The 12,742-nt window shown below is 41.1% G+C and overlaps 1 protein-coding gene across 6 annotated transcripts in view; it reads right to left on the bottom strand.

The window, feature by feature from the left end:
* Nucleotides 1-12,742, bottom strand: part of LOC132404044 (P2X purinoceptor 2-like) — an 86,269-nt gene that overhangs the window by 7,465 nt on the left and 66,062 nt on the right. For 4 of the 6 annotated variants that reach the window (XM_059988020.1, XM_059988016.1, XM_059988018.1 and 1 more), the window contains 2 exons: nt 6,458-6,523; nt 6-83 (listed from right to left, as the gene is read on the bottom strand). In XM_059988020.1, coding sequence (XP_059844003.1) covers nt 6-83; nt 6,458-6,523 — 144 coding nt within the window. The remainder of the gene's footprint in view (nt 1-5; nt 84-6,457; nt 6,524-12,742) is intronic. The other 2 variants (XM_059988022.1, XM_059988017.1) reach the window with 1 other exon arrangement.

Raw genomic sequence — 12,742 nt, 5'->3', positions numbered from 1 at the left:
CTCACCTCTTCAAACTTCTTTTCTCTGTAAACATCATTCTTGTTCATGAAGGTCAGCAAAATCCAATCACACAGGAATGACCCCTAAATTCAGAGAAGACAAACTAATTACTCTGTCTTTACACTGAAAACTAAACAAGCAAATTTAGTAGTTCACAGGTTAACACTTGAAAACCCTGTAAAATATCTTTTATTTTTCAATGTTCACAGTAAATTTATTATCGAAGTACATATATGGCACCATATAGAATCTTAAGATACATTTTCTTGCAGATATACTCAATAAATCTATAATAGAATAATAACCATAATGAAATCAAAGAAAGACCACACCAGCTTGGATGCTCAACCAGTGTGCAAAAGACAACAAACTGCAGACACAATAAGTAAATAAATAAATAAGCAAGCAAGCAAGCAATAAATATTGAGATCGTGAGATGAAGAGTCCTTGAAAGTGAGTTCATAGATGTGGAATTATGGGGCAAGTGAAGTTATCACCTCTGGTTCAAGAGCTTGTTGGTTGAGGGACACATTCATCTACAACTGTTCTCATAAAGTCCATGACTACCATTCAGATCCACAAAGGAGTCCTCGAATATAGCCCAGTCCACCGACCCAAAACAATCCGATAGCTGCCCCTCTGCCTCCTGTGGCCACCTCAATTGTTGTCCTCATCTCTGGAGCCTTGCTCTTTAGCCTCTGCCTGTATGCTGGTGGGAGAACGACAGCCAAGTGATCAGATATCCCAAAGCACAGACTGGGCATGGAACGATAGGCATTCTTTATCTTAGTATAACAGTGGTCCAGTGTGTCGGAAGCTCTGGTGCTACAGGTTATATGCCAATGGTTATTGGGCAGGGATTTCTTCAAAGGAGCTTTGTTGAAGTCCCCGACTATGATTTGAAATGCATCAGGATGGATTGTTTCTTGTTTGGAGACAACATCATGTAGTATCTCAGCACTTGATTACAGTCGGCTGCTAGTGGTACGTAAAATCTGGTGAGGATCATAGATGAGAACTCCCTAGGTAAATATAACAGGTGGCATTTGAGTGTTGTATGTTCAAGGTCAGAGAAACAAGAGTTTGACAGATTTGCCACATTAGAGCACCGCTGAGAGCTTATCATGAAACACAATCCTCCACTTTTTGCCTTTCGATCCAAGCAATTAATCAATTGGGCTTTGGGTCTGATCACCATATCTAGCATGCTGGGGGTAAGCCATGTCTCAGTCAAACATAGAACAGAACAATCTCCCATTTCCTTCCAATACAGCAATCTTGCTCTCAGGTTCTCAATTTTGTTCTCCAGTGACTGCATATTTGCTAACAAGATGCTGGGGAGAGGGGTTCTAATTCCTCTGTGTTTCGGCCTGGCTTGGAGTCCACCGCACACCTCCCCCCTCGCTTCCAGCTATGGCGATTGTAGGAGCCATATAGCTGTACTCTATTTAGTCACACTAGTGGGGATGTTGTAAAAATGAAGGGAATAAATCACATTTTTATGCTTATTTCATGGCAGTTTATAGTTTGGACCATGGAGGTCATTGCTGTCTGCTGAAATAACGCTCAATTGTATGTTTGATAATTGCTAATAAAGGATCAGAATAGGGATATGGACTCTGGAGCGATCATTGGAGCTATGGGCATGCACGAAGGTTTAAAAACTCTGTCTGGGGTCGCAGGCTGGCAGTAATTGTTTTGCTTTGATCTTGGATCAATTTTTGCTACTACACTTTGTCAACAAAGATTTTGACAGATATACCAAACAAACATCAGCACTAGGAAATGTCTGAGAAATCAGTAGCGTCAGCCTGGAGCAGCTTGTGGCAAGTACGACCTGTTTTTGTTGTTCACGCTGCATATTTGGATTTGAAACAGTTTTAAAGCTGTCAAATGTTGCTGTGTCCAATTTGGTGGATGTAAAAGCTGTAGGGGTGGTTGCCTGAAGTGTTCGAACCTTAGTTCTGGTGAATGATGAAAAGTTGAAATCCTTGAATTACTTCTATTATAGAAAAGCTGAAATGAAATTGCCATTGCTTTGTCTGTTTGGCGCACTTGGAAGACAAAATTATTTCAGCTTGAAGCAGCAAACTTGAGGCTGAGGGAGTGATTAAATAACGTGTGAAGGTCAGTCCCCTGAGGGAAACGAAAATATTTATGAAGACAAAGAACAAGCTGTGACAACTGATAAGTTACAGGACAGCATACGCACTGAGGACAGTGTGTCTGATATGCATGGTGCACGTTCTGTTGCTAACAGATCGATGTCTCATGCATTGGTACACATCAGAATGGAGGCTGATTTAGCTGACTGATATGCAAGACATCAGATACTGAGGGATAAGCACGTCTTAGGGGAACAACCGAACCAACTTCGAAGAAGTCAGGAAGAAAGGGCGGGAAAGTTTTGGAGGAAGATGAAGGAGCTTAAGTTGCAAGATGAAATCACAGCCGAGATGGCCAGATTTGAAGTGCTAAGGGCTTCAAGTGCTAAACGTGCTCTAGCAGAGCAGTTCTCTAGTGAGAGTTCTTATATTGGCACGGAACAGAGAAAATCTAGCATAACCCATATCAAAAGGGATACATTTGAGAATTAAAAGTCTATGAGCCACGAATTTGAACCCTAAGGGGTAGTTCATTCTCAGCTTGTACCTAAAAGGTATTCTGAGGCTATTCTGAATCTAGCCCAAATCCAATAGCACAAGGCACTTCAAAGAACATTTACTTACAGCACGATGACACTGGTAATTTAGGTCTGGATGCCATGCTGGAGTCAGAAGGACACGAAAGGAAATAACAATGCAACAACAACTCATTGCAGCACTGCAATTAGAGAGATTCAAATCTAAGATGGCGATCCATTGCAGTATCATTCATTTATGAGGGAATTCATGAATAGCATTGAAAGTAAGACTGAAGATTTTGGTCACCATCTCATTTTCTTGAACAGTAGAGCTTGTCAAAAGTTGCCAGTGGGCCTGACCAAAGCAAGGGTATCTAAAGGCCCAAGCTTTACTATAGGAAAGCTTTGGTGATGAGCAAATGATTGCTGTGGGCAGCATGGAAGAAGGCTCATTTTTGGCCACATATCAAACCAGAAGGCTTAAAAGCTCTCCAAGACTACAGTCTTTCTCTTAGAAGTTGTTGCAATGCCATGGAAGATGTGCAGACACACATGAATTGAACATGCCTGCTAATATGAAGATTGTTGTAGATAAATTGCCCAATGAACTTAGAAAAGAATGGAGATCGACCATGTATGAGCTGCAGAAAAGGCACAACCGTAATCTTAGTTTTGTTGGCATTGTTGATTTTACTGAAAGGCAAGTGGAGATTGCTGCACACCCAGTGTGTGGAAAGAAATGCAATGCTACAGTAAGTAAAAGTGTGATTAAAACTGGATCACAAACCCATTCTCAATCTAACTGAAATAACCTTTGCCACAACTGTGGCTATTGTAGAAAGTGAAACCGAAACTTTAAGCCCGGAGCTGATGAAAGGGTGCAGATTTGAAACAAGTGAGTGTGAGTAATGCTTGCTTATCTTATGGTCTTATCAAGCTGGTGATCATAATTGTTAACTTCCTACAATTCCAGTTCAGGTGAACTCTAAGAAGAGTACCAAGACAGTGGTTACATGCTTTATTAGGATCATTTGTTTGTTAATGTAAATATTAAATCACTCAACCATGTGGCAGCAACTCAATGCATAAAAGCATGCAGATATAGGAGGTTCAGTTGTTCAGACCAAACAACAGAATGGGGAAAAAATGTGAACTAAGTGACCTTGACCGTGGGGTGATAGTTGGTGCTAGACAGTGTGGTTTGAATATCTCGGGAAATGCTGATCTGGGACTTTCGCACACAACAGTCTCTAGAGTTTACAGAGAAGGAACCAAAAAGCAACCAGTGAGTGGCAGTCTTGGTGAAAACGCCTTGTTAATGAGAGAGGTCAGAGGAGAATGGCAGAAAATATCCACACATTACAACAGTGGTGTCCTCCAAGGGGACCTTGTTGTGGTTTGGAGACTTGCATGTCTAAATGCTCTGGAGAACTATGCTTGCTGGAGACAGGGCTTTATGCTTTAGCTCTTGGTAGGGTCACTATGCCAAACAGATCAAAGGGTAGAGGCCAGACTAAGAGTAGCCCATCAGTTCTCCAGGTTCAAGGGTTCAGCTCAGGGCGAACAACCCTGACTGGTCAAACAAAATTGTTACAAACACAGCAACGAAGAATCCTTCTACATCTGTGTGCAACTGTATTCCTGAGTCTCCACTGGGACTTGCGTGACTGACATTAAACTGAGAGTAAGCTACTGACACCATGAAGGAAGCTGTGAATGCTGGCAGAAGACCCTAATCTCCAGTGGTGTTACAGGCAACTGAAGGGAGACAACAGTGGTGTGCAGTCCAACATCTCTGAATGCACAACACGTCGAACCTTGAAATGGATGGGCTACAGCAGCAGAAGACCACACCGAGTTCCACTCTTGCAGCTAATAAAATAGCCACTGAGTCTATATGGTATACCACCAGTATAAGCAGATGGGCGGGTGGTCATATCAGAAACAAAAATCACCTATTATATACTCCAAAACTGAGTGGTCAGAAATGTAAGTACTTTTTTCATAAGGCAGAGTCATTTGGCAGAGGTACTGGACAGAAACCAAATCTAATCATTCAAATCTTCTCAGAATCTTTCCCTTTGGGCCAGACTTTACTTCACTTTGTCTCTCACTGACTATGCCTGTCTTATACTGCACACATTCTCAACAACCCAAAGGCTCTGCTGCGTGGTCCTCAAGCCGTAACTAGCCTGAGTTAGAACAAGTAAATGAATATTTAGGAGTATGTAATATTTTCAGGATAGGCAATGAGAAAATTGAAATGGGTGAGACTGTCAAATAAAGAATCAGGCCACTGTGGTGATGAGGAACCAGTTTGGGAAGGGATAGCACGGATGGCTTTGTCCTCCCTGAATTACTTTGGTTTTGTTAACCCCATGGCTGTTCTGTGCCATTGCCAACTCCTTTCATCCTTGCCCTCCTGAAAATATCGCTTCACCGAAACCTCTTTCTATTTTCAGCCAAGCTTCCCTCTTTCATGATTCTTCTGTTCGGTTCCCATCCCAAATCCTAGCTAGAGTTATGGAGTCACAGAAAAGTACAGCGCAGAAACAAGCCATTTGTCCCATCTAGCCCATGGCAAAACCATTTAACCTGCCTACTCCCATCAACCTGCACCAGGACCATTGCCCTCCATACCCCTACCAGCCATATGCCTATCCAAACTTCTCTTACCCAATCTATACCCCTCATAAATTTGTATACATCAACCAAATCTCCTCTCAACCTTCTACATTCCGAGGAATAAAGTCTTAACTGATTCAATCTTTCCTCATAGCTCAGGTCCTCTTCCACTACTTTATAACTTCCCAGAGTTACAAGCAAAAATGTCCTGTGAGGAAATTGGGGTGTAGCTCATCTGGCTTGTAGAGATCCAATCCTTCCCATGAAGGGGCCCCAATTGCCCTGCCATTTAAAGCCGTCCTTCCTACACCATTCCTCTGAATGCACGTTCATCTACTTTTTGCTGGTTTACAGTACCTCCAGGAAACTGATTACCAGACATTTAGAAGCAGTTGAAAGACATTTTAACATTAAAATAGTTTAGAAATAAGTTAGTTTAATAATATGCATAACTTCAATTAAAAGCATAAATATTAATGGATATAAAAGTCAGAGAACCCTTTGCCTCTCTTACCATTTTAATGAAGGTTATAATCCCATTCAAATGAATGAGCCATTTATCCACAAGCTCAGAAGAGATTACTGATGTTCATCCTGCCCCTGAGCTCACTGTGATCAGGAGCTGCCCAGGCTCTTGTGTTGAGTCCAGGGATCAGATACTCTGACATCTCTTTTACCAATCACACCCTGCAATGCCCAGGCTCAGAAGACTGGAACGTTTGATACGCAAACTAGAGCAAGCCAAAGGCACCCCGTTACCACTCCGCAGAACTACCAGTTAACTACAAGATCATTCAAACCTCTCAGAGACTATCGCTTAACCCCACACCATCTCCATCTCAAGTAACGCATTCAAAATGCTCTAAGAACTCAGTCGATGTTTTGGGCCGAGACCCCTCATTAGGACTGGAAAGGGAGGGGAGGGGGAAGGCGCCAGAATAAGTAGGTGGGTGGGGGTTGGAGAGGGGAAGGAATACAAGGTAGAAGTTGATAACTGAAGCCAAGTGGGTAGAGGAGGGGGGAATGAAGTGACCCCTTGGAACTCTGCATCAGCCAAGAATGAGTTTGTATAAAGGTATTTACTAAACAGGTTTAATAATCCAGTCCAATTTAAACAGTCCTACTTCGATATGAAAAACGTACATATTATGATTTCAAATGATGCCGCACATATTGTAATCAGTGTTATATATAAACAAAGGTACTTACAATCCCAACTGATGTGAGTGCTGAAGCAACATTAATAACCAGTGGAATGATACTGAACTTTCCTGCCTAAAATGGAAATTGAAGTACTTTAGTTTTTAAATTTATTTTAATTATTAATTTGGTAATTTCAACTTTTTACTACATTTGAATTAAAATGATGAACATTAATTAGAAAGCCTCTGACTTTGAACATGGCACCACAGCAGTTTGAAAGTATGAAAGTTTTATGAAGTTATTAGGTTGGTGCTTCACTAACCCATTGACACACGGATCTCGGATTCAGTGCGTTTAGTGTGAACAAAGTCACCAGAGGGACCGAGCTTGTAGATCTGAAGTAGTCCTTTATTTGACAAAATGAGGCAGAGCAGGCATCATAGTGAGATCCTTTTGGAGGAAGAGGCCTAATCCACCCAATATTACATGATATTTTATATGCTAAAGATCAAAGGACAATTCTGTATTAACAATGTATCTATTTTGCTTCCTTTGAACTACATACATCTTTCGCACATCCTTCTTCACACCCACACACCAGACAACCAAAATGAATGTTAGCTCACATTGTCTCATTTTCCAATTAACTGCGGTTTGCATCTCTAGGAACCTAGATTTTAAATTTAATCTACAGTCCATATTCAGACCTGAAGACTGGTTGTTGAAGTTGGTGTTTTGCTGTACGCCCCAAGTTCAGGATATGCTCTGGAGATCTGGGCTTTGCTTCAAAGATGAGAGATGGAACTCTGACCACTGAAGATGGCCGCCTATGTACAGAGGAAGGTGGAAAATCGGGAACCTGACATTCTGTTAAAATGGCAGGTTAACATATAATTTCCTATTATTAAGAATTTGCAAGAAAATACAACACATTGGACTGGGCAATGGACTCTGATGACACTGAAAGTGGTAAATCAGCTCATGGGTGCCCAGGCAACTCTATTCCCAGTTAAATACACTAGTTTTAACTTTTGAAGTTAATAACAAACAATTGAACAGGAACAGGTTAACTTGCAGGTCCAGTCGGTGGTGAGGAAGGCAAGTGTCATGTTAGCTTTCATTTCAGGAGGTCTAGATGACAAGAGCAGGGATGTGATGCTGAGGCTTTATAAGGCACTAGTGAGGCCTCACCTTGAGTATTGTGAACAGTTCTGAGCCCCTCATCTTAGAAAAGATGTGCTGGTATTGGAGAGGGTCCAGAAGAGGTTCACAAGGATAATTCCAGGAATGAAAGGGTTATCATATGAAGAACGTTTGAAGGCTCTGGGTCTGTACTTGCTGGAATTCAGAAGGACGAGGGGGGATCTTATTGAAACCTTCCGAATGTTGAAAGGCCTAGACAGAGTGGATGTGGAAAGGATGTTTCCCATGGTGGGAGAGTCTAGGACAAGAGGGCACAGCCTCAGGATAAAGGGGCGTCCTTTCAAAACAGAGATTCAGAGAAATTTCTTTAGCCAAAGGGTGGAGAATTTGTGGAATTTGTTGTCACGTGCAGCTGTGGAGGCCAGGTTGTTGGGTATATCTAAGTCAGAGATTGACAGGTTCTTGATTGGACATGATGTCAAAGGTTACGGGGAGAAGGCTGGGAACTGGGGTTGAGGAGGAGGAAAAAAAGGATCAGCCATGATTGAATGGTGGAACAAACTCGATGGGTCAAATGGCCTAATTCTGCTCCTATGTCTTATGGTCTTATAGTAAATTGTATTTTTAATTAATAAACAAACAGTTAATACACAATTATTGTTAATAACACACACAAAATGCTGGAGAAACTCAGTGAGTCAGGCAGCATCGATGGAGAGGAATAAACAGTTAGTGTTTCAGGCCAGAACTCTTCATCTGGTCCAAAACATCGACTGAATGTTGGCTTTGAATATAGATCTTGGCTGACCTGTTGTGTTGCTCAGGATATCCAGCATCTGCAGAATCTCTTGTGTTTACTGTTAATTATAAATAGTTTAATAACACCCACGTAAAGTGCCCTAAGAAGTTTTATGTCGGGAAACCACCAGATCCTTTTTTATTTACCATAGTTTGTTTCTACAGAGTGGTAACTGTCTGAAACATTATACCGGGTGGAAGCCTCAAGCTCAAACTCATTATCATAGGATATAAACACCATGCAGCAGCAGAATACATTACACATATAGTAAACATAAATTAACATAAATAGTACATAACTTGCACAACAAATATAAAGATGAGTACAAGTTAAAAGAGAGAAAAAAAACCTATAGACATGATCGTGGTGTTTAGGAGGCATTAGGCAGGTATGCTAATATGCTGGAAATGAAATGATATAGATCATGTACAGGCAAATGGGATTAGTATAATTTGGCATCATGGGCGGTACAAATCTAATGGGCCGAAGAGCCTGTTTCCATTCTGTACCGCTCAATGATCCATGTTTAGAGTTGTCGTAAATGTTGGGTGAAAGATATTTATTGCACTGGATATTTCCTGTTGTATTTTAACAAATTGCAGAATGTGGAAATTTGGCACATCATCAAAAACTCTGACAAAGTCCTACAGATGTGTAGTGGAGAGTATATTGACTGGCTGCATCACAGCCTGGTATGGAAACACCAATGTCCTTGAGGTAGTGGATTCAGCCCAGTACAGCACGGGTAAAACCCTCCCAACCACTGAGCAGATCCACATCAAACTGTCACAGGAAAACAGCATCCCTCATCAGGGACTACCCACTATCTAGGCCGTGCTCTTTTCTCACTACTGCAATCAGGTAGAAGGCACAAGAACCTCAGCTCTAACACCACCAGGTTCAGGAACAATTACTACCCCTCAACTATCAGGCTCTTGAACAAAAGGGGATAACTACACTCACTTACCCATCCGTTGGGATGTTCCACAACCAATGATCTCACTTTAAGGACCCTAGTTTTCTCATGTTCTCATTATAGTTATGATTCTATAGATTTGCTGAGTATGCGCGCAGGAAAATGAATTTCAGGGTTGTATCTGGTGACACTCTGCTAATAAAATATATTTTGAACTTCGAACAAATTGCTAAATAGCCAACTGGAGAGCCGATGAATGTTGCTATTATTTCGAAATATTTCTCTGACAGCCACACTAGCCCATGTGTTTTCAGTAGGAATTTGAGTTAATTGAATAATATTTTATGAGTGCGGAACCTCCAAAATCAAGTCCTAATTACTTCTGGTGGCTAACAGAATGTCTGGATTTTATGTAATTTCATAAACTTGTCAACAGATAGAAATGTATCAACTGAATGAGACTTTGTATATCAAGTCAAACTGTGATAAGTTTAGTCCAAACTAGGTGACACCCTGGTATGTATAATTTGTATTGTGTTATTAATCTGTATCAAGGAAACATTTTAAAGCATTTTTAACGTTGTGCTCTCCCTAAACAGTGCTCAATTACATTGGCTCATGACAGATTTTGCATTTGATGATGTGTAAATGTGTTTCAGTTAAAAATTCTGAAAATACATCACTTATCAAAATGAGGACAATTTTGACCTTGTCATTCTCTGTCAAGGAATTCCACCTCATTGGAATTGGACAGGGGCTACTGCTTAACTGGTCACTGACACACCAAGGCAAAGTGACGTTACCTCACTTGTTGCTGCCCAATTTCACTGAGCGACACAACCTTGGGAACTTCTGATTGGAAAACAGCTTCCAGTCATTTGCAAATTCCATTCACATGGCAGAGAGGCTTGTAAAACTGCCAAATCAGGAGTATAACATTGCTCTCAAACAAAAGAGCTCTAATATCTCAAAATATTATTGTAAGATGTGGATAAAATTCAGCTTCACACCAATCGACTAGTATTTCCTTCCAAACAATTCTCTGTAAAAATATGTTGTTGCTAAAGTAATTTTATTCAACGTGGAGAAGAAAACTGAGTTGAGGTGTTATCTAACTCTTAAGGATGCTTTGCTGCATAGATAATGTGGGTGTTTCCAAATTAATTTAAATTGTCTTCCTTGGATTACAATAAAGTATAACAAGAATGGCAAGATCAGAAATCAAAACATTTCCAAATGAAGACCAGACATGTCTAATTAATGATTCAAAACAAAATGGGGATGTGACTAGGAACAAAGGCATTTTAGGGGATATTGGTGACAGAAATGGGTGGGGAACAATGTGGAAGATGGAGCCACTCCAATTCAAAGTTTAAAGTAAATTTATTATCAAGGTGCATATACTTTGAGGCAAGCAAGGCTCCCGCCCCTCCCTATCTTAGCTGCATTTTACAGGAGCACCATTGAGAGCATCCTGACAAGTTGCATCTCCATCTGCTATGGGAGCAGTCGAGCAGTCCCTACAAAGGACTGTGAGAACTGCTGAGAGGATCTTAGGAGTCTCTCTACCATCCATCGAGGACCTTTATCAGGAAGCCTGTATACCCAGGACCCTTGGTATTATTAAGTATCCCACCCATCCATCCAACATCCTCTTTGACTTTCTACCATCAGGCAGGAGACTCCGATGCATAAAGGCAAGAATGGTCAGGATGGGAAATAGTTTCTTCCCCCAGGCCACTAGGCTTCTGAACTCCAGGCCATACCATATACGAAGTGTCACTGGTTAACTTGTTCCGTACCTTACAGTATTTAATATTAAAGCACCCTAGTTTGTTATTTATGTGTGAGTCACCTGTAGACTTTATCCTTACCTTCATAGTGTGTTATGTGCTTTACTCCCTGGTTTGATAAAACTTTGTCTCATTTCCATATACATTATATGTGTTATATGCATGTATATAATTAAATGGCAATAAACTTGATTTGACTTGATATTGTTATGAAGGATGAACAACTCTGATGGGCAGAAGGGTGCAGAGTCACCCATGCCCCCCCTGCCCTTTGGAGAATCTCAAATCGCTACTATTTCGATGCTGTTTTCAAGGAAGTGAGAGAGACACAGGAAAGCTGCCAGGGCAGTTGTTATTGATAACAGCTCATGAAACTTAATGAGAGAGAGAGACAGCTCAGAGATACACAACGTGGAATGTCTCCTACTGACAAAAGCCATTGATTTACTGCTATTGTCTTTTGGAGAAGGATTGTTTACTTGGTACTGTTCTATTCATTGAAACCCCTCAGGGGGCAACCAGAGTGGGCTGGTTTGATGGGTTACATCATCCCAACCTGATTGACACCTGAGACCGCGTGAGTGGGGATAAAAGTAAGGTCTGGGGTATCACCCCTCAGACGCACCAGGAGAAACGCTAGTGAGCAGCAGAAACCCACGAGACAGTGTGGGACATCGGAGACCGAACGAAGGGTCGATAAATTTTAACTCACAGTGTTTTGTAGCGAGACTGGTGGGGGCTTGTGTGTGTGTCCACCCTTGCCTGGGTGATGAGTCCACCACGGAAGAACGGTCTAGCTAAAGGACGGAGGGGTCATACGTGAATGGCCACAACAACAACGCATCGATGGATCAAAATTGTAAAGGAAGGTTGGCAAGATAATAGCTGTTATTGTTCACATGTTTTCTCTCTCTCTCTCTCTCTCCAACAATTGCAACACATCAACAAACAACTACTGCAGCCTGCATGAACTGAACTGGACTTTATATTTCCATCTGACAATTCATTATCCCCTAGACAATGATAGAGCTTCTTTCGTATTGATTATTATTATACCCGCACTTTTAGGTTTAGTATTGCTAACGTATATTCTCAGTATATTCACATTGATACTATTTTGTATATTTTTGCTAATAAATATTGTTGAAAATAGTATCACCAGACTCCAAAGGACACTTCTATCTTTGCTGGTAAGACACCCAGTTACAGGGTACGTAACAAAATGTCACCATATACAACTCTGGAATTCATTGTCTTGCAGACATGCTCAATAAATCCAAAGAATAATGACCATAACAAAATCAACTTTGTTTTGTGTGTTCACACCTACTTGGGTGTTCCACCAGTGTGCAAAAGACAACAAACTGCAAATACAAAAGAAAGAAATAACAATAATAATGAATAAATAAATAAATAATCAATAAATGTCAAGAACGTGAGGAGCAGAGTCCTGGAAAGTGAGCCTGTAGGTTGTGGGAACATTTCAATGATGGGGCAAATGTTCAGTGATGTTACCCCCTTTGATTCAAGAGCCTGATGGTTGAGGGGTAGTAACTGAAGAGAGCATGTTCTGGGTGGCAAGGGTCCCCTATGATGGGTGCTGACTTCCTACAATAGTGTTTCATGTAGATGTGCCCAGTGGTGGGGAGGGCTTTACTTGTGAAGGACGAGGACGTATCGGCTACTTATTGTATTGGATT

This window comes from Hypanus sabinus, chromosome 13, assembly GCF_030144855.1.
Source record: "Hypanus sabinus isolate sHypSab1 chromosome 13, sHypSab1.hap1, whole genome shotgun sequence".
NCBI lineage: Eukaryota > Metazoa > Chordata > Chondrichthyes > Myliobatiformes > Dasyatidae > Hypanus > Hypanus sabinus.
The sequence above is the reverse complement of the archived record's forward strand: the minus strand, read 5'-3'. Positions and strand labels throughout refer to the sequence as shown.